This window comes from Nicotiana tomentosiformis, chromosome 1, assembly GCF_000390325.3.
Source record: "Nicotiana tomentosiformis chromosome 1, ASM39032v3, whole genome shotgun sequence".
NCBI lineage: Eukaryota > Viridiplantae > Streptophyta > Magnoliopsida > Solanales > Solanaceae > Nicotiana > Nicotiana tomentosiformis.
In genome coordinates, this window is record NC_090812.1 from 156911208 (window position 1) to 156930373 (window position 19166).

General features: G+C 34.4%; 2 protein-coding genes across 4 annotated transcripts; one reads left to right on the forward strand and one right to left on the reverse strand.

Annotated features, from left to right (window-relative positions):
- Positions 1–1300: 1300 nt before the first annotated feature.
- On the forward strand, positions 1301–11239 carry LOC104115185 (mitochondrial inner membrane protease ATP23). Of its 3 annotated transcripts, none has more exons than XM_009625768.4 (6): positions 1301–1466; positions 3213–3316; positions 3630–3751; positions 4673–4810; positions 4905–4988; positions 10736–11239. In XM_009625768.4, exons 2-6 carry the CDS (start codon positions 3241–3243, stop codon positions 10868–10870), a joined length of 555 nt encoding a protein of 184 aa, XP_009624063.1. In that variant the 5' UTR covers positions 1301–1466; positions 3213–3240; the 3' UTR covers positions 10871–11239. The 3 variants fall into 3 exon arrangements, with proteins under 3 accessions (XP_009624063.1, XP_009624064.1, XP_009624062.1); XM_009625769.4 differs by having other exon boundaries at positions 1306–1471; XM_009625767.4 differs by having other exon boundaries at positions 1306–1466; positions 3140–3316.
- A 3209-nt stretch (positions 11240–14448) lies between these two features.
- LOC104115184 (dehydration-responsive element-binding protein 1F-like) lies at positions 14449–15560 on the reverse strand. Its single transcript, XM_009625766.4, has one exon. The coding sequence runs from the start codon at positions 15500–15502 to the stop codon at positions 14795–14797; it is 708 nt and encodes a 235-aa protein (XP_009624061.1). The 5' UTR covers positions 15503–15560; the 3' UTR covers positions 14449–14794.
- Between the last annotated feature and the right edge of the window lie 3606 nt (positions 15561–19166).

The following is a 19166-nucleotide window of genomic DNA, read 5'->3' on the forward strand; positions in this document are numbered from 1 at the left end:
CATATGAAGTTAAGGACATAATGTCTTAAAGTTTAACAACAGAAGGTACAAGTACAAGACACTTTGTCCTTAATATTTACACAACATTCATGAAGTTAATGACACCATGTCCTTAATATTTACACAACACTCATAAAGTTAAGGACACTATGTCCTTAATATTTACACTGCACACATGAAATTAAGGACACCATGTCTTTAACATTTAAACTGCATATATGAAGTTGAGAACATGAGGTCCTAAAGTTTAACAACAGAAGGTGCAAATACACGTTAAGTACATTATGTCCTTAACATTTACACTGCACATATGAAGTTAAGGACATGATGTCCTAATGTTTAACAACGGAAGGTGCAAATACATGACACATTGTCCTTAATATTTATACAACATTCATGAAGTGAAGGACACCATATCCTTAATATTTACACAACACCCATGTCTAGCACATGAGTATTTTCGTTCGGACGGATAAAAATTTATTAAGCACTCGCTAAAGAGTAAATATATTTTAAATAGTGGCTAAAGAGTAAAACATCTCTAATTAGTGACTAACTGTGCACTTCTCCCCAATTCTATTGGGGTCAAATCTAACCCAAAATCAGATAGGCCCGTTGTATTATTGGGCCAAATGTACAAGCACAATCAGCTATTTTTAGGATAACTATTTAAAAAAAGAAAAAATAACATTGTATAGCCGCCGTAAAAATAATAATCGAAAAAATATTATAAAATTTATATATTATTTTTGTATATATACATTCTATATGTTATATACAAAAATTATATAAATTTTATATATTTTTCGACTATCAAATATAACTAATTTGTGATGCGAGCTAGTAATGATAATACCCCTGTAGCTCTAGAGTCCAGACGTGAGCAACAGACCCAAGGACTGAAAACTTACAAGGCGTGATTAAATAATACTAATTCCGTTTCAAATTAGATGAGTTACTTTACTTTTTAGTTTGTTCAAAATAAATGTCAAATTTTTAAATTTAAAAATAATTAACTTAAAACTCTTCATTTTACTCATTTTACCTTTAATAAGAAGTTTTTATAACCACACAAATGTTATAACCCCACAAAACTTTTATCCCTTAAACTTTTAAGACCACAAGTTTTAATTTTTTTTTTTTTTTTCTTCTTAAACTTCGTGTCGAATCAAACTAATTCATGTAAATCGAAACGGATGGAGTAAAACAATCTGGTTAACTGGACTCAAATGTAACTTCACGGTACAACTTTGCAAACACATTGTACAAGCTCCATAGAAGCTCCAATCTCTTCCATTTTAAATTGAATCAGCAATGCCCAACTTGACCCGTTCCATTTTCGTCGCCCAAATCAGCCCGTTTCCGTCGCATAACCCATGAAATCAGACCTTCATTCTTTGCCCGCTGACAGTCCTGCAAACCTTCGCTAAGATCCTCCTAGCTTCGCGCATTTCTACCATCCGCAGGTGAGGTCAAATAGGTCTCTCTCTCTGTGTTTGTGTGTGTGTGTGTGTTCGCGTCATACACTTCTCCCCTCTATTGTTCCTTTTCACTGTTTTGTTTAGTAAAGCTTCAAACTTGGTGGGTCTTGCAATTTATTTCGATATTTTCCTTCCCTTGTTGATTTTCTTATTTCTTGCATTTAGCATTCTGCAGGTTATGCTGCTACTTTTTTCTGCTAAGTTACATGGTTGTTACATATTACATATAGAATCTGAAAATGTTTGACCGAAAGCTGGTGAAATCTTGTCGATTTTGGTTATTCCGTGTGCTGTGTATTGTCGTGCTGTGTGTTATTATCCTGTATTTGTAAAATAATTCCGGAGAAGATAAAATAACATATAAACAGAAATATAAAAGAAACAGAATTTAATCCGAGCCCACTGAATTCACAGTGTTTCCTTAAGGAATTTAATCTCCTCCTAGTACCCAAGGTTGTGGATTATTTCCTCTCAGGATAGAACGAATTAACACTGGTGTAGCGATACTTCAAACCCCAGTGTTTCAGCGAACACAAAGATCGGTAGCAAATCACACTTACTGTTGCTTTCTTTGTAGTTAAAATAATGAAGAAGAAAGGAGGAGAAGTCAGAAATTCGTATGGAAAATGTGAGAGAATGGACTGGTATTTATAGCCAATGTTGAGCTCAAACTGAAGAGGTATAACTCTTCAAAACTGAAGAGGTGCAACTCTTCAACACTGATTAATTGATTGTTAATAATAAATATTAACAGAAATGTTATTAAATATCCATTTTTTTTAAACGGAAAATTAATGTTAAATCCAACGGAATAGTATATGTCCTTTGTTTTTTGTAAAAGCCATTTAATTTATGGCCGTTTTACACAAACAACCCTTCTGAAGATCCAAATCCGAAGCCTCCCGAAGCCGAAGCCGAGCGAGCGACGACGACAACGGCGCGATGTTTGCCTTCTTCTTATCTCTTTAAGAGCTAGAAGAAGTGCAATTGTATATATACCCATCAAAACCTTTTCCTCTTCCAATATGGGACAATGCCCCTTTGTCAAGGAGGAAAACTCAAATATTTTCAATTTCTCTCCATTTCCCATTCACCCTCTTTTAAGCTACATATAAGCTTAAAAACCCAACACTGTGCTGGAAGTATCTTTTGTACATGTGTTGTGCTCATCTGATGTTGCCAATAAATCTTTTTAATCTTGTGTTGGTCGGTGAGTTTCTTGTGTATACACATTACACATAGTATCATAATGATTTAAGAACACATATGGTTCTGATTAACTCTAAAATCTTCTCCTTTGTATCTTTGTTTTGATCTTTTCAAGGGTTCTCTTTAATGGATAAAAAATGATGGGTCATTGTGAGCAGGTTGGGCTATGACCATTGGTTAGCCAATCTTGACACACCCATCATAGCCCAAATAAACTTAGACCGGGTCACTAACCTGCCAATTTATTGATGGAAAAACTACATAGTGTAGCCACTCCAAAAAACAAATAGCCGACAAAATGTATATTTTTTTGTATATTAATGTATAATATAAATATTTTATACATATATTTTGGCTAGCGGATGTAATTATTTTTGCCGACCGGCCAAATGTGTAACTTGCCCTTTATTCATTCAACTCATTTTAATCCGCCCATTTGCCACCCCTAGGCACATCTAATAGAGGTCCAAAGAAAGCACGCCCGTCAGTTGGCCCATGAACTTGGTACCGTCTCTTTTGCAGTGAGTAGCCGGTGAAAAGAACCAACCAAATGGCGGAGACAACCGCTGTCAAAGGTGGAAGTACGGTGGAGGAATGCCAAGACATGATCCGAAGAAGTCTTAGAAGTACGTTCTTCACATCTCTTCTTAAATTCTTAACTTTTGTTGTTACACTTATTGTACGTCGCCTTTGGGTGGTTGTGCTATTTGTGAACCTCTAGTTTTAAATTTACCTTAAACAGATTGGTAGGAGGATATCAGAAAGCTGACACGAACATCACCATTATAGAAAATGCCTTAAAAGATAAATTTATTTAGTATTGTTAAAAGTGGACTTGAATAGAGCATATTGATTTAGATAATTTATATAGTTGATTCAAACTAGTTTAAGATTGAGGTGTGATTGAATGAAGTTGATTGATATGCATTTTTATTGCAGCTCCCATGGTCAAGTTTTTGAAGGAGCACTTGGAGAAATCTGGTTGTCGTATTGGCGATAACTTCATAAAAGCTATCCATTGCGACAAGAAGGTCAGCGGCGGCTATGTTCGCGGACAAGGGGTAATCAACCATAATTTTTTATTCCTTGACTGTCCACAACCTATTAGAGGTTGATGCTGTCGATTTAAGTTATCTGCATTCTGCAATTGTGAATTTGAAGAATTTCTTGTAGTGTTAAAAAATATAGTTTTGCTAAATTTGTGTGCTTGGAGTTGACAAACTCAATTGAAACCCTGTGGGACAGTGGGGGGAACAAATCTTTTTATTTGAGAGCAGATAGAGAGTGAACGACAAATTTGGGATTTTAACTCAGTGGGTGTCAATTACCGCTGCACTATCTACTCCTTGACTATGGGTGCAGAGTTAGTATAAGTATTTATTAAAGAAATTTTTAACTGTATATATACTTTGGTGCAAATGGAAAGGATGCGCCCCGCTGTCCGTAAGCTACATCCACTCATGCTGTCCGTAATCTTTTTATTTGAGAGCAGATAGAGAGTGAACGACAACTTTGGGATTTTAACTCAGTGGGTGTCAATTACCGCTGCACTATCTACTCCTTGACTATGGGTGCAGAGTTAGTATAAGTATTTATTAAAGAAATTTTTAACTGTATATATACTTTGGTGCAAATGGAAAGGACGCGCCCCGCTGTCCGTAAGCTACATCCACTCATGTATAGTGTGAATGTCATGAATGCCTAGTAATGCGATGTTAGAATTTTCATGTGCTATATTCTTAAATATTTTCATTTTCCCTATCATTGTTGACATTTGGTAATCGTCCTCTATGTCAAGTTTAATCATAATAATACTCTTGTGTTATGGATCTTTTTAATGTCATTTTTAGCACTAATAATTTTTCCTCTTATTTTCTTCTTGTCTTCCATTATGTGCGTTTGGTTATCTTTGTTTTCTTCATTGTTTTGGTTGTCTTGCATCCCGGAGTGCTTACTAATCTTGTTTCTTTTTGGCTATTAAGATAATTGTGTGCAGTAACTACATGAACATTCAAGATGAGGTGAATCAAGTTGTCATCCATGAGCTAATTCATGCATATGATGACTGCCGTGCTGCAAACTTGGAATGGTCTGATTGTGCTCATCATGCTTGTAGTGAAGTTTGTGCTCTAAAAACCTCTCTTTCATGCTAAATCATGTACGTTTGAGTTTATCATTGACTATAGAACATAAATTCGTTCTAACTGATTGCAGATTAGAGCTGGCCATCTTAGTGGTGATTGTCATTACAAACGAGAACTACTGAGAGGTTATCTTAAGATACGGGGCCACGAACAAGTGAGTTCTCTTGATTATTAATGTTGCTTTAGAACTATCAGTGTAGAGTTCTATTTAGCTTCACCTTGTTGTGGTGTCTTCTTTCCTGTAACTAGCGATAATTATGTAAATCATAAACAACATATTAACTCTCCAGTAGTTTAGAGAAGGAAATAACATCAAAAAGGAACCATTTCAGATGATTTCTATAGATATTGGAATCATTAGATTAGATATTTGTCAAAAGGAAAAAAACAAGGTGGAAGAAAAATGTAGCATGGAGGAAGAAAACGTTTAGACTGGAGAGTTTGAACCCCAAGCTGCATCTGCAAGTCCATTGGAACACCCCTGCCACTGGTTGAATTGTTTTGTGTGCTGAAGCGAAGTATGTAGCAATTTTGTACTTGTCTCGTTAACTTTTGGCATAAGCTGTCTTCTTTCTTATTGGCACATTGAGTCAATGACTTATTAGGAAAGTGGCTGACGTAAGTTATCAAAATTAAAACTCCGTGTACATGGTAGAATATTTAATTATTTAATCAAAGCTCAATGTACATGACAAATTAGATGATTTGAGTATCTTAAACAAAAATGTTAACATTCCTGTGGTCTGAAGTTTGAATAGACACCATCTCTTGTTTAAGACTAGCGAAATGAGAAATCAAAAGAAATGTTGTTGCTGTGAGTCAAGATGGCCTGCTTGTGGGCAGCACAAGTTCTTCAGTTACCTTTATGTTGTGATACATGCTTCATGATAAATAAATAGTAAGGGGAACCTTGACTCACCTAGAACCATAATTTATTTCAAGCTTTTACCAGCTACCTGGTATTTGGACCTTTTCTTTGATCAGGTAAAAGAATAACTTCAATTAAATCAATCATCCAGTAGATGCAATTTATTACAAAAAACATAGCATTACTCCTGCAGAGCAAATCACTCCTAGTTGCTCAATGAGCTAACAAAGTCTAAAGATCTAATGGGATATTTACATCAGAAAAGTTACTTCAAAGCAATTAGGGTTAGTAAGCATCTAGATTTTGTGTGTATGGGAGTTGAAATTCCTTCAAAGCATCTCTGATTTCCTTCCTTCCATATGCTCCAAATAGCACACTGGGGTATCATCTTCCCGATGCATCTGATGGATTTCCCAACTCTGAAGCCATTCCAAATTACAAAACCCATTAATATATCTCCACAATCACTTCATCAGTAATCTATTATTGTGCAATGTTAGATCCCTGATCCCAATTCCTCAGTCCCCTTTCCTTAGGCAAAATAATCCTTTCCCATTTCACCAAATGAAACTTATGCTGAGAACTATTGTCCTCCCACAGAAACCTTCTTCTTATTCTGTCCAGCTGAGTATGTATGTATCTTTCGTGGAATACGGTAAGAGGCGCATAAAGTGGGATTGTATGCTATCCAACACACTATTGATCAAAGTAACTCTCCCACCCAAGGATAAGTACTGTGATAGCCGAGTAGCCAGTTTCTACTCAAACTTCTCAACAACTCCAGCCACACTGATGTGTTTTTGTATCTGGCTCCTAGTGGCAGTCCAAGATATGTTGTAGGAAAAGTACCAATGTTCCATCCCAATGTTTCTGCCAGTCTTTGCACATTTTCCACTGCATTTACTGGACAGATGACTGATTTTTGAAAATTAATATGTAATCCAGATATTATTTCAAATATAATGAGTATCAGCTTCAGGTATCTTATCTGATCTTGTTCAGCACCACAGAATATCAATGTATCATCAGCCAAAAGGAGGTGTGAAACAATGATTCCTATTCTGATCCCTACCTTAAAACCCTTAATCCGCTGATTTTGGACTGCTTTCTCTATCATTCTACTGATTGCTTGCGTTACCAGGATGAATAGAATTGGTGATATAGGATTCCCTCGTCTCAATCCCCTTTGTGGAGGAAAAAAATCCCACTGGTTCTCCATTAACTAGAATGGAATATCTGACTGTCGTGACACAGAATTTTATCCAGCTCAGACACCTTTCTCCAAACCCCAACTGCTGCAGTGTGTTAAATAAAAATTGCCAGTTGACATGGTCGTATGCCTTCTCCACGTCTAATTTACATAGGACACCTGGTTCCCCTTTCTTCAGCCTCCAGTCCAGTACCTCATTAGCTATGAGTGATGCATCTGTAGTTTGCCTCCCTTTTAAAAATTCACTTTGCTGGCCGGAAACCAATTTTCCCATCACTCTTTTCAACCTTTCAGCTAGCAGTTTGGCCGTAATTTTGGACACACTTCCGATGAGGCTTATTGGTCTAAAGTCTTTTAGTTCTTCAGCACCTTTCTTTTTTGGGAATAAGGCTATGAAAGAAGCAGTGCAAGCTTTTGCAAACTTGCAAGATTGCAAGATTGCTGAAAGTGGTTCATAGCTCTTATTAAATCCTCTCTGATTATGCTCCAGCCTCCAAGCTTTTTGGTAAAATGACATAGCGAAGCCATTGCTTATATCTGGGGCGCGCACACTGGTTTATTGGACCTTATGGCTTTCAATTAGCAAATGGATGATATTGGCTAGTTTGCTAGCCTGTTGCATCACAATGTTGACTTTGGCTGCTGTGCTATGTACGTATTTTCAAACTGTGGACTTCCTTGGCGTCCTGATTTTAACTTGTACATAATTCTTTTTAGAAGGTTATGCGGGGTACAATTTAGTGGGAATTGAGCAGTTCTATTTAGCTGATTGGCATTATTCAGAGTACATATCCTTATATGGATGAACAGCTATAAAAGGGTTAAAGGCCCTAATTGTCACACCATTGATTTCCACCAACAGAAACTAAAGCATAGGTGTTTGAGCTGTAAATTTGACCAGTGGCATTGATTGATATGTGTTCCTTTTTTGCTTTCTTTTGAATTATTTTATAGTTTATCTTACTTTTTTAAGTTGCCCTTATGGTACCAAGGGCATTGCTCTTTTAAACCTTAATGTCTACATCAGACATGTTAACAATAATCTTTAGTAATAGTTAATGGGTTCCGGGCTGTTTTTTAACATTCTTGTCATGGATCAACTCCTTTTACTGCAAGTCTCAAGTTCTTTTCTTAGCGATCATACTTGTCACTTGTAATTCTGTTCATGCATATGCCTTAACTAGGTCGCCTTCGGCCCGTGCTAGCACGAGCCCAACAATTTAGGTTCAAATGTGATTTTATTTGTAGTTCCTTTATTGATAGATTTCCTGATATGTTTTACTATTATCTTCGACAAATAGAAATAGTTTCATTTTTTTGTTCCAACAAACTTTAATATTGCTAATATTTATTAGGAAGTTGAATACCTAGTTCTACAACAATAAAATAAAAGTAATCATAAAAGCAACTTTGTTTCTACAGATAACAATTATCTTAATGTTAAGTTCTAGATGATACTATTCAAAATTTTTTGTAGCAAACTCCAAATCATATACCACAAAATAATTTATATGTCTGCTCCCTTTTTTTTTCAGGTTGTTCCTCCCTTGTTTTATTTTGTTCTTACTCTATTTGTTTTTTCAATATGTCCTAGTCTCTTTTTTAACGTTTTCTCGTACTTTTCTTCTTAACTTCTCTTTTTTTGAAAAAAATACCAAATGCACCCTCGGAATTGTACTTGGAAATTTTTAAAATTTGTAATATTGTTCATTTATGGTTAAAACGTATGTTCCTTAATTCGATCTTTTTCCGGAGAAATCATATCTTAGAATATAGAAGATAAAAAATGTTTAAATATTTATCTTAAGATTGAAATAAAAAAATTACCTTACAGTTAATTTATATAGTTTCTACAACATCAAAATCTAAATTGATTAATTATCCCTCAAAAATAAGATGCAATGTAAACATCTATAATTTTCAATGTAATAATATATCTTTATATTCTTTAATATTTTAATCATTTTTAATATTTCTTAGAATTTGAATATATTTTATTTGATTTTTTCTAAATTTTTCCCTGGTAAATGGTTTATAGTCTTTGATGTTAGAAAGTACCAAACATAGAAAATGACAGTCCATATAATAAGTTACAATAATTTTATATTATCTAATTAATAAACAAAATTAGCACATAAGTAAATTAAAAATTAAATAAATAATATTAAAATAGTAGTACAGTGAAACAAATGTTAGATAAATAAAGAATGCTAATATAGGTAATGATTTGTTAAAAGTAATACCGAGGGAAGAAAGGATGAGTTAGGCTGCACGTGTGGGCTGGGGATCTGCTTGGTAGGAAAGAGTGTGATGATGGATAATGACATAAGCTAGGGGTAATTTAGTCAAAGCGTTCAAAAGTTTATGTATAAGCTACATCAAGATTTCTTTTTAGCCAGTTATATTACTCTACTTGAACTGAAATGACCAAATTGCCCTTTACTTCCCAAGCAGGCATGTTGACCTGCTTACTGCTTATTCCCCCTTATTAATACAGAGAAAATTACTTTGTCTTTAATTGGCTGACGATATCACATCAATGAGTGCATTTTTGTTATGTTCTCACTCAATCTTGACTGTTTGACCTACATTGTATCTCGGTCCGCAATATCTTAGTTTATTTTTTGGGTCCATAGTTTTGGCTAACTAAAATGCACTATGGTGTTGATTTTAGAAACCACTCAATAGGATAATTTCTAGCCAAACTAATTCTTTGGAAACCCTGCCCCCCTCTTTTTGCCTTTTCCCAATTGTTAGAGGTACATTGTTTGAAGGTACCCTAATGAGAGAGATTTTAGATTGAGTTAGGTCTACTGCCCTTTTCTCTTGGCTTGCTCTCAAGCCAGACCCACCTCCGATGCTTGATTACTCGATATTGGTTACCTTTGTTATGTTATTCACGCTCCAGATTTCCTACATTGGGCGTGCTGGGAGTCTTAGAGAGTCCTACATTGGTTGAAGGTATGTGCCGTTGGCTCTTTATATGGTCTCGGACAAACCTCACCTGTATGAGCTAGCTTTTGAGTTTGAGTAAGGTCCATTGTTTAATTTTTAGACACCAACTCAGGTCCCTGAATATCTAAACTGATTTTCTTTTCTTTTTGCTTATGGATGGTTTGTGCTTTACAGCCAGACAGCCCTTCCTCCCTCCCCCTTTTCCTAACCAATTTAGATTTGTTCTATCGGATTAAATTGGTACTTTTTTTTCCTCTGTTGTTCAGAGATAAATTTAGTAGCAGTAAAAGAATGTATAGTCGATTTTTCTCTTTAAGTTTAACCATATAAAAGCATCTAGACAATCTTAAGACTTTAGTGATATTTTGCGAAAGTTGGATTCTATAAACTCCGAATATAAGAACTTTTCTATTTTTCTAAAACAGATTCTCTTAGAAAGATTAAACACAAAGTTTTCCGAAAACCAAACCTAAAACTGATTTGTCCAGGAACTTTTTAAGAAAGTAATCCGAATGCTCGTACTTTGTACTGGATTCACTTTTAACAAAAGATTCATGACATATGAGAAAGTACCTATCTTTCTCAACCTTCGATACCATGTACCATAAGAATACTGTATATGTTGAAAAGGGAAAGAACTTGACAATCTTGTGAAGTCTCAAGATATTCTTCTTCTTCATGGAAGACAAAATTGAATTGGAAAGCGGAATTGTTAGGATTGCCCCTCAATATGTCACCTTATGTTGATCTTTCAATGGATGAGTTGTCTGCATATATCATTATCACTTTATACTTCTCTGTGTATGAGACAGTTGCTTGATAGTTGATTAGTTTCTAACTTTTCCCTTCTGCACTTGGCCCTATGAAGGAATGTGTGAGGCGAAGAGTTATGAAATCGATGGCGGGTAACCCATATTGTTCGGAGTCAGCCAGTAGGGATGCCATGGAAGCTGTCTGGGATGTTTGTTATAATGACACTAAGCCATTTGACAGAGCCCCTTGAAACACGATGATAACCGGTAGCTTCTCAGAGATAATCTAGTCGGTCTTTTGGCAACCTGGATATAGTGATAACACAATAACTGCGTTATCACCACCTGAAGAAGATTGAAGACATTGCTGTGTTCTTTCAATTATGGTTGATAGTTTACCATAAAAAGAAGGGTGCATATTTATCAGACATCTTAGCATTTTTGGGGCTTATTGACTGCCCCGTGATGTAACAAGCATAAAAGCACATGGTCTTGCCAATTATGGTGTATAAAGTAAAATATTCTTGTGCCGTATCTGGTTTTGTAAAAAATCCAGGGATTTTCTCCTATTCTAGCAATTTTTCATAATAAATGATTATTTTCTTATTTTCCAATATAAATTATTCTTGTGTTAAAACTGTATATTGTTGTCCAATGCTAGGGATATAGTAATGGTATACTACGGTAACCACTAGGGGTGTCAATGGTTCGGTTCGGCCGGTTATTTTATAAAATTTGTACCATACTAATTTTTTGGTTATTTTATTATATATAACCAAAATTAGACTTTTCGAAACCGTCCAAATTATGTCGGTTTGTCTTCGATGTCGGTACGGTTCGGTTAATTTTCAGTTATTTTTTTAAATGTCATGTAAAAATTACTAGTAGAAGTATAATGCAATAACATATGTATTTTTATAAGACTTCGCAAAATTCTATAGACATTTTTACAGTTTAAAAGGTGATAAATTAAGAAAACATAGAAGATGACTAGAGTATAGATTCATCAACTATTCTAAAATAACGTAAAAGAAATTAAGCAAATACGAAAGATATTAATCAAGTTGGGACTCAAGAATAAAGCTTATAGAAGATTAAATATTCTAAAAGATAAATCTAAATCATACGAAGGGAAACATATTCAATACATTGTAATTTGCTACTCATAATCGCTACAATATCTTGTGTCTTGCTGGTGAATATGCTGGAAATAATTTAGTATCAATCCGAGTAGCATAATAGGATTGAGAATTAAGATTTTGAGTTTAATTATTTGTTGGCTCGTAAATGTTTCATAATTCCAAGGCCCAAGAAAATATTTAATGCTTTAATATTTTTAAACTTAATATATAAATATATTTTATATATTATAAATTTATTCGGTACGGTTGGGTATTTTTTCGGTTTATTTTCATAAAAAAAAAAACCTACCCTTATTATCGGTATAGTTATAGATTTATATAAAAATTTACGATTTTATTAAAAGAAACCTAAAATCGATTCGGTACGGTACGATTCGGTCGGTTTAGTCGGTTTTTAAATATCCATTGACACCCCTAATAACCACCTAATATTGCTTATTATGTTGCTTGGCATATTTATTCACTTCTGGTAAATGGTTTCTGTTGTTAATTTTAGAAACTAATTAAGGAGAAGCATAAGGAAAATGTACACGTGTTATCCGGAGAGTAATTAGGATTTGCAAGTCGTGTTTCTCTATTTCTTTCCCTGATAATTATGCGTATACGAGCTATTCACCGGATACCTGCTACCTCCACCGACATAATTACCGGACAAAGGCAAAACAAAGGGTAAAGTGCTACCATCCCATTGTTGTTATGCTGGTTATTTGTTCCCATGGTTCAAAAAGGTACAGTAAATTTTTATGATAAAGGATCATTTCTACACCAGCATAATTAAACATGGAAAAGGAAATAATCCCAAACAGATAACAAAGCAATAAGCTGCCAATCACATAGCAGCATAGGCAAGCAATTATTAGTTTCAAAAAATTGTAAAATGCTATAAAAAAAAAGGGGTCCAAAAATATCTCTTGTAAATCCAAAGTAGAGCAGAAATAACTACTAGTTATTCCTTTTTCCCAATGCCATAGAGACATGTTGTAAATCCCTCTAGCAAACATCATACAACAAACTTATTTGAGTTGATTCAAGACAAAAATGATATACCAATCTAGAAACTTCTTTTTTAATAATCGAGAGCACATGAGTGTGGATATTAGGTTCGCCTCTCTACCCTTTCTTCGCTTAAATATCAAGCTTTTGTTTGCAGTAAAGTGTGAACCTAACCCATACATGACGCGCTGTGCACCATTCAATATTTTGTAAATAGTGAAAATTATCAGTGGTTAGATTAGACAATGCATTAATCAAATTTGCGATAGAAATTTGGGATTATTTTATTCTGCGTTTATTCTATGATTTTTGTCTATGAACACTCCATTATTCCTTTTTTTGGGCACGTGTAACAAACTAAATTTCATTGTGTTCCACTAGGTATATAGGGGTATTTTATTTTCCTTATTGAATATATGTCGATTTTTTAATAAAGATTTTATTCGATCTCGTAACTCATTATATTCAGTATCTCTGCTACAGTATTTCTGGTTTGCTTCTACCTCAAGTTACTCGCGTTATGACTGAAAAATAAAATATCGACTAGCGTGTAGATGATGATGTGGTACTAATTAAAAAAACATTCTGTTCTTTGTTTTTCTTTTTTTAATTACAAAAATCACATGTTTTAGCAAGAACAAAGGAGAAAGCCAAGTTAGAACTTTAGGCTTAATCAAATAATTAAAATTGAAGCCTTGCCTTTCACACACACATATATATATATATATATATATATATATATATATATATATATATATATATATATATACACGTACACCATATCATAATAAAAAGTGCTTATTCAAATATAATAGAGATACCAAGGTAGAGGAAAATAATCTTGGGGCACAACTGTTTTTTGATTAGTTTTGTATAGATTCTTTTGGGAAAAATGTATTTGAATTAGAAAGGTTTTCAAATGTAGAGATTATAATTACCTTATTTTGCCTGTTGTTGTTACTGCATGTGTTACTGTTTCCTTTTGCATCTTTCCTTATGTCGAGGGTCTATCGAAAATAGTGTCTCTATCCTCATAAAGTAGGGGTAAAATCTACGTACACACCACTCTCCCCAATTCCTACTTGTGAGATTTCACTGGATATGTTTGTTGTTGTTATTTGTACAACTACATTTAACAACTATATATACCTAGCTCAATCTTAATAAATTGGGGTTGTCCATATGAATCGTACGTATTCATCTCTAGTATAAATAAACTCCTAGAAAAAATTAGACCTAACGTAAAATATACAACAATATGACTAAAAGATTTAATTCCAACTAGTAATTAGTATCATTTATATAGATTCTTTTCTTATATTGTACTACATCCGTTGTTAGATCTGCCTGAATTCAAAGAGATTGTAGGTTTTCTGAAACAACTTCCGTCTATATAATTTACTAAATCATCTTTCAAACTGTTAAATATGTAATACATATTATCTACGATATTATGTAAAAAATGAGAATTAATGCATGATTCCAAAAAAAAAAAGGTGGAAACCAACAACTAGCACTCAAAATAAGGCAACTCGCGTGCTAGCCGTTGGTTTCCATCATTTTGGAAGCCAAGGTTTGGCATGGACTCCTACTTTGTCTATTAAACACGAAAATTTAGTACAACGGGTGAACGGGGAAGAAACATAAAATCAAGACCTTCGGATTTGAAACAAAATCAAAGAAGAAAAATAATGTATACCACAAAAGGGGTTTTATTAATGCACAATTTTGGGCATGATCCTTCTATGTCTCCTAGAGCCCTATGGTATGATATATCTAAGTCAACCTTAGGTTCCTCCAAAACACTACATATGAAGAAATGCAAGAAAAGCTAAATATCCTTTTAGTATTAAGTAGGTTTTACATTACCGCAGATATATGTTAACTTCTTTCAAAATTTGAAGTCCTAAATTAAATACAAATATCCAAGCTGTTGATACATTTGGTTTTTATCAAATTATATCTGTTGAAGCGTGTGACCTTCTCATCTAAAAGCTTAAGCTGATAGAGAGAATACATTTTAGTTATTTGTCGAGTGGATCAATCTTTCCATAAAGTGAACTCGACGTTTTCCTCAACATCACCCCAATTAAAGCCTCTTTTCATAGCGGGTGGAGTCATAAGCATTCCTTCCGCCATACTATCAATCAATATTGGCATGTTAAACATAGCCTCCTCATCCACAAACTCCATTAATTCACAAGAATCATTATAACCCTTTAAAGAATTCTCTTGATCATCTTTTGGGCTTTTAAAACAAGAAGACTCTTCTAACTTCAAATATGACATAGAGGGTTTCAAGGGAGATGACACAACTTTATTGGAAACTTGAAGAGCCGCGATTTGAATGTCGTGAGGGGAAGAAGATTGGGCTTTAGGGAGAGACCAAGACGATTCGGGGAAGTTAAGGGAAGCTTTTGTCCCTCGGAGAGCTAGGGCAGCAACATCATGTGCCCTAGCTGCTATTTCAGGAGTGGAGAAGGTACCTAACCAGATTCTTGACTTTTTATTCGGCTCGCGTATTTCACACACCCATTTGTCCCCGTTCCTTCTCCTTACTCCTCTATAAAAGGGGTGTCGCGTTTCCTTGAATTTCTTCCTTCCTGCCCTCCTCTTGTTATGTAACGACGGTTTAATTATAACATTCATAGAATATGAAGACAGATTAAAATTCTTTTCTTTATCAAGAATATCATGATCAGAGGAAGAACATGAAGAATTAGAAGTTTGATCATCTTCAAAATTCATTGGAAGAGAGAAAAATAGTTCAAGAAATATGAGATGAAGTAGGAGTATAGTAGTGTGGTACTAAAGTTAATGTAGAGACAAAAGGTGGTGAAGGATAAATATATTATGGGAAGAAAGCTGAAAAAAACACGTGGGAAGGTAAGGTGAACTTAAACACGTGGGGTGATTTTCTTTTTATTTTTTAATATACACGTTGGGTATTTCTTTTTAAAAATTATTTCCAATAAAAAAGCACGTGTAAAATGTTTTTGTGTATGGACTATATATGGAGGGCCGTATGGCCATGTCCAATTCAGACGGTGAATTACGGCTGAGAGAGAAAGGGTGGGGTGGGGGGTGGGGGGAGCAAGAGCTAGTGGATGTGGTCCCCACATATATTTATGGTGTCTCGCTCGGTGTTCGGTATTCCATTCCGACTAAATTCGGAATATGAAATTTTGTTTTGTGGAGTAAAGTGCTTCTAATAAAGACGATTTCGTAGTCAAGGCCTAAACCCGAAACGTCTAATTAAAGATGAATGAATACATAATACTCCATTACCATTCTTGTTGGTCGGTCCCTATAGTGTATGCATTATAAAGTTTATGAAAATTATAAGTATTGTTAATTATATATATATATATATATATATATATATATATATATATATATATATATATATATATTAATAAGATTGATATAATATAATGTCTAAGCATTTGTTTGAAAAATAAAATTATTATGAGTTGAAATAGCTGTACAAGAAAACGACTTTCTCTAATAAGTGGCTGAATTTACTACTCCCTTTTTCATGGAAATTAGAGAATGTCGTCTTTAAAAAAGATTTTCTCGTAACAAACACTAGATGACTTTACTAGAAAACAAAAAATTCCTACCATACCAAACAGATTTATTGTCTTAAAGAAGTAATACATGCAGTGGTAGTCCACAGCAATTGACTTTAATTTTTTTATTTTCTTTGGTTTAGTACATTAAAATTGATTTGATTAACTTTAGCTCAAATTGAGAAACATATGAAGACGTCGAAAACAAATCCAAAGTAAAATAATATCATACTTTAATTATTTTAATTTCCTGATGATAGTGATTGCCATTTTGTAAGGAGAAAACTACCTGATTTGGAAATCTAGAGAAAACATTTACCAATATTAATTCACTTATAAAATGTTATCAGATTTAGGCCTAAATCTTATTTTTATTGCAAAGTGTCTACTGTAGATTTTTATTGAAGAGACGAAGATTTGACCACGGTAGATTTAGATTTTTATTTCTTAGAGGTTGAACTTTTACATATCTTTCAAGTTGAAAAGAATGTTGATATGCTATGGAAAATTCTACAAAAGATTCTAGATATAGAGAATTACCCAATAAAAATTAAGAGAAAACCTAACAGAGTAATTATCGGAGAAGGAGGGAGAGATTTGGGGGATTGAAAAATATGGAGTAAAATTTGGGGAAGAAAGAGAACAAGAACATTAAAGAGGGAGAGAGAGGAGCGTGCTGTATGTTTCTTTTGATGTTGCATAAAAATAATTTTGGCTATAAAATACCAATTAAATATAAAAAAATCTTAATGTTGGGATATAGGATGCCAATATCTAAAATTAGAACTTTCTTTTATACCAATTCTCTTCATAGATTGTTATACCATGCCATTTACCTGATCCAATGGGCATAATTATTTTTAAAGCGGGATTTTTGCCCATTTCTCTCATTTCCTCTCTTGCTTGGGCGATTTTGGGGCGATTTGGAGGCACCATTTTCATCATCAATCTTGAGGTAAGAGATTTCTATACATTGTGAGTTAAATACATGATTTATATACGGATTTAAGCATAAAAATTAGTAAAAATTGTGAAATTTTGGTAGAAAACCTAGAAATCGTATTTTGGATTTTGACCACGAAATTGGACATGGAATTTGAAATAAATCATATATTTGAGTTCGTGTCGTCATGGGTAAAGTTTATCTTCAAAATTTCACGCGATCCGGGCACGTGGGGCCGAAAATCGATTTTGTTGACTTTTCGAACGAAGTTGAGAATTTGTTATAAATTGATTAATAATTATGAGTATTAGAGTTTACTATTATTGGTTTGCACACTGTTTGACTAGTTTCGGGTTAAAGGGCTTTGATTGAAGAGTTAGAGAGGCATGGTAGCCGGTTATGGAACTTCGGGGCGAGGTAGGTCTCCTGTCTAACCTAGTGAGGGGGAAACTACCCATAGGTGATGTAATTGTTATGTGCTGCTACTTGTGGGTGCTACGTACGCACGAGGTGATGAGAGTCCGTACGAAGCTAAAGCGTGTTTATGTCTGAGTAGACTTAGGATTTTATCATATAATATTTGAATTGTTTGGACTCATTTTGTTAGCTTAATTAATTAAAATTACAATTAAAATTGATTTAAAACACACACACACACACACACACACACACACACATACACACACACACACATATATTAGGTCAAGCTTTACCACCTTGAGTTGTTGCCAAGATATTTGATAAACGTAAAGGGGTATATTCACTATTATGCACCTGTATATGTGTTGTAAGCATGTGCCTCGTGATTCGATAAGTTTCTTCCTTTCTTGTGAAGCGGGCCAAACGCCTTGGCAGTATAATAGATGCATCTATTATTCGTGTTGCTCGACCCTCTACAATGTACACATTATTCTAGATCGGGCCGTACGGCCTCAACATAGTCGTGCATTACATCGCTAGCAGTCCGAATATTTACGAGATTATCCTCCCACTATTGTTTGGCATTTCACATGGTATTCCTTATTCATTTGATATTGGCACTTGATATTTTCCGAGCCGTTGAGATAGAATACGAGATTGAGAAATTTATATCGTTAAAAGAGATTTTGAAAGATTATGTTGGTTATCGTTTTATCCCACAATTATCGTCGTGCTTCATATCTGTGTAGGATTTATCATACTGCTTTATTGGACCTCTAGTAAGTGTCGATGTCGCCCCCCGTCACTACTTATCTGGGTTTAGGCTAGATACTTACTGGGTACGCGTTGATTTACGTATTCACGCTACACTTCTGCACTAAATGTGCAGGATTAGACATGTTTATTTGGTGGACATCTGGGCGCGTCGGTGCAGCTACTGAGGATTCTTTATGGTGAGTTGCATTCTAGTCTACGTATCGTAACCCACAAATTCTCTGTCGTACTATTGTCTTTATCCTGTCTTATTAATATTTCGAACATATGTTATATTATTGTTGTACTCCTTAGTAAATGCTCATGCATTTATGATACTAGGTTTTGGGGATATTCTAGTTGATGCTTACAGATTTGCATATTATTATCACCTTTTATTTTATGCAATACTAATTATGTATGTACCTGTGAACTTCAAAGGTGTAAATTTCCTTATTTAATAAAAGTTTATGATTTCGAAAGTAATAAAATGAACAATCTACGTGATAGTTCACTGTTGGCTTGCCTAACAACGATGTTGGGCGCCATCGCGGCCAATAATGAGTTATGGGTCGTGATAGCTTGATTCACTTGGGTCTCACGAGTCATGAGCAAGTATATTAGAGTCTTGCCGGAGATACCTGTACTTATCTTCGAGAGGCTAGAGGGCTGTTAGGAGCACTTCCCTTCTTGATTCTTCATCATGCAATTTGATTCCATTGAA

What these genes read in the sequence shown, in the direction of transcription:
- LOC104115185 (XM_009625768.4), top strand. Translation starts at nt 3,241, where the DNA reads ATGGCGGAGACAACCGCTGTCAAAGGTGGAAGTACGGTGGAGGAATGC. An exon ending in GATCCGAAGAAGTCTTAGAA is followed by an intron (nt 3,317 to 3,629) that starts GTACGTTCTTCA and finishes TTTTTATTGCAG; the next exon opens with CTCCCATGGTCAAGTTTTTG. An exon ending in GCTATGTTCGCGGACAAGGG is followed by an intron (nt 3,752 to 4,672) that starts GTAATCAACCAT and finishes TTGGCTATTAAG; the next exon opens with ATAATTGTGTGCAGTAACTA.
- LOC104115184 (XM_009625766.4), bottom strand. Translation starts at nt 15,502, where the DNA reads ATGAATTTTGAAGATGATCAAACTTCTAATTCTTCATGTTCTTCCTCT.